At 47.4% G+C, this 677-nt stretch overlaps 1 protein-coding gene across 1 annotated transcript; it reads right to left on the bottom strand.

Annotated features, from left to right (window-relative positions):
- Positions 1–127: 127 nt before the first annotated feature.
- On the bottom strand, positions 128–673 carry LOC107735208 (myeloid-associated differentiation marker-like protein 2; the record flags this gene model as incomplete). The annotated part of the gene is made up of 1 exon (XM_016546970.1): positions 128–673. A coding segment is annotated over one exon (546 nt), but the record flags the coding sequence as incomplete, so codon positions are not given.
- Positions 674–677: the final 4 nt, after the last annotated feature.

The following is a 677-nucleotide window of genomic DNA, read 5'->3' as shown; positions in this document are numbered from 1 at the left end:
TTAATTACCATATTGCAATATATATATATATATATTTTTTTTTTTTTTCAGAATAACAAGGAAATAAGTAGAAGTTAATTGTTGCCATATGGCAACTCTGTACCATAGAGGGTTAAGTATACAGATACTATTGAGAGCGTTTGAATCCACAGATACCCAAGCAGGTCAAGACCAGGTCAGCAACATACAGGCTGAGATTAACATAGGTCATGATGGTCACAACAAACTGGATGCTCCATATACAGCTGTTTCCCGGGCAGTCTTTGGGCCGCGGGTTTCCTCTGAAGCTGTAGGTGGGCCAGAGAATGGCAGCAGAGATGTAAAGCAGAACCGATATGACCAGGAAAATCATTGTGAAACGATCAATGCTGAAGGGCAGACAGTTCTTTAACTTGGTCAAGATGTTGGTGATGATGGTCAGGAGGGTTAGAGGCAAGGGAACCGCGTAGGCCACGATGCACCACAGCAGAGCTGGTTTACCCACGTAACCGATCAGGGAAATGAGGATGATGCAGGCAACGAAGGCCTCGAGAACCTTAATGAAGCCTGGAAGCGCAGCCACATACGTGGCAGAGCGTGTCGCATCGCATCTGTCCCTGAACGTCTCCACGCAGTAAAGCGCGCAACACACCGCCGAGAGGATCGTGACCATCCAGCCCCAGATGCACTTCCGGCAG

Source organism: Sinocyclocheilus rhinocerous, unplaced genomic scaffold, assembly GCF_001515625.1.
Source record: "Sinocyclocheilus rhinocerous isolate Xijiao unplaced genomic scaffold, SAMN03320098_v1.1 C35873096, whole genome shotgun sequence".
In the NCBI taxonomy this organism is placed as follows: domain Eukaryota; kingdom Metazoa; phylum Chordata; class Actinopteri; order Cypriniformes; family Cyprinidae; genus Sinocyclocheilus; species Sinocyclocheilus rhinocerous.
The sequence above is the reverse complement of the archived record's forward strand: the minus strand, read 5'-3'. Positions and strand labels throughout refer to the sequence as shown.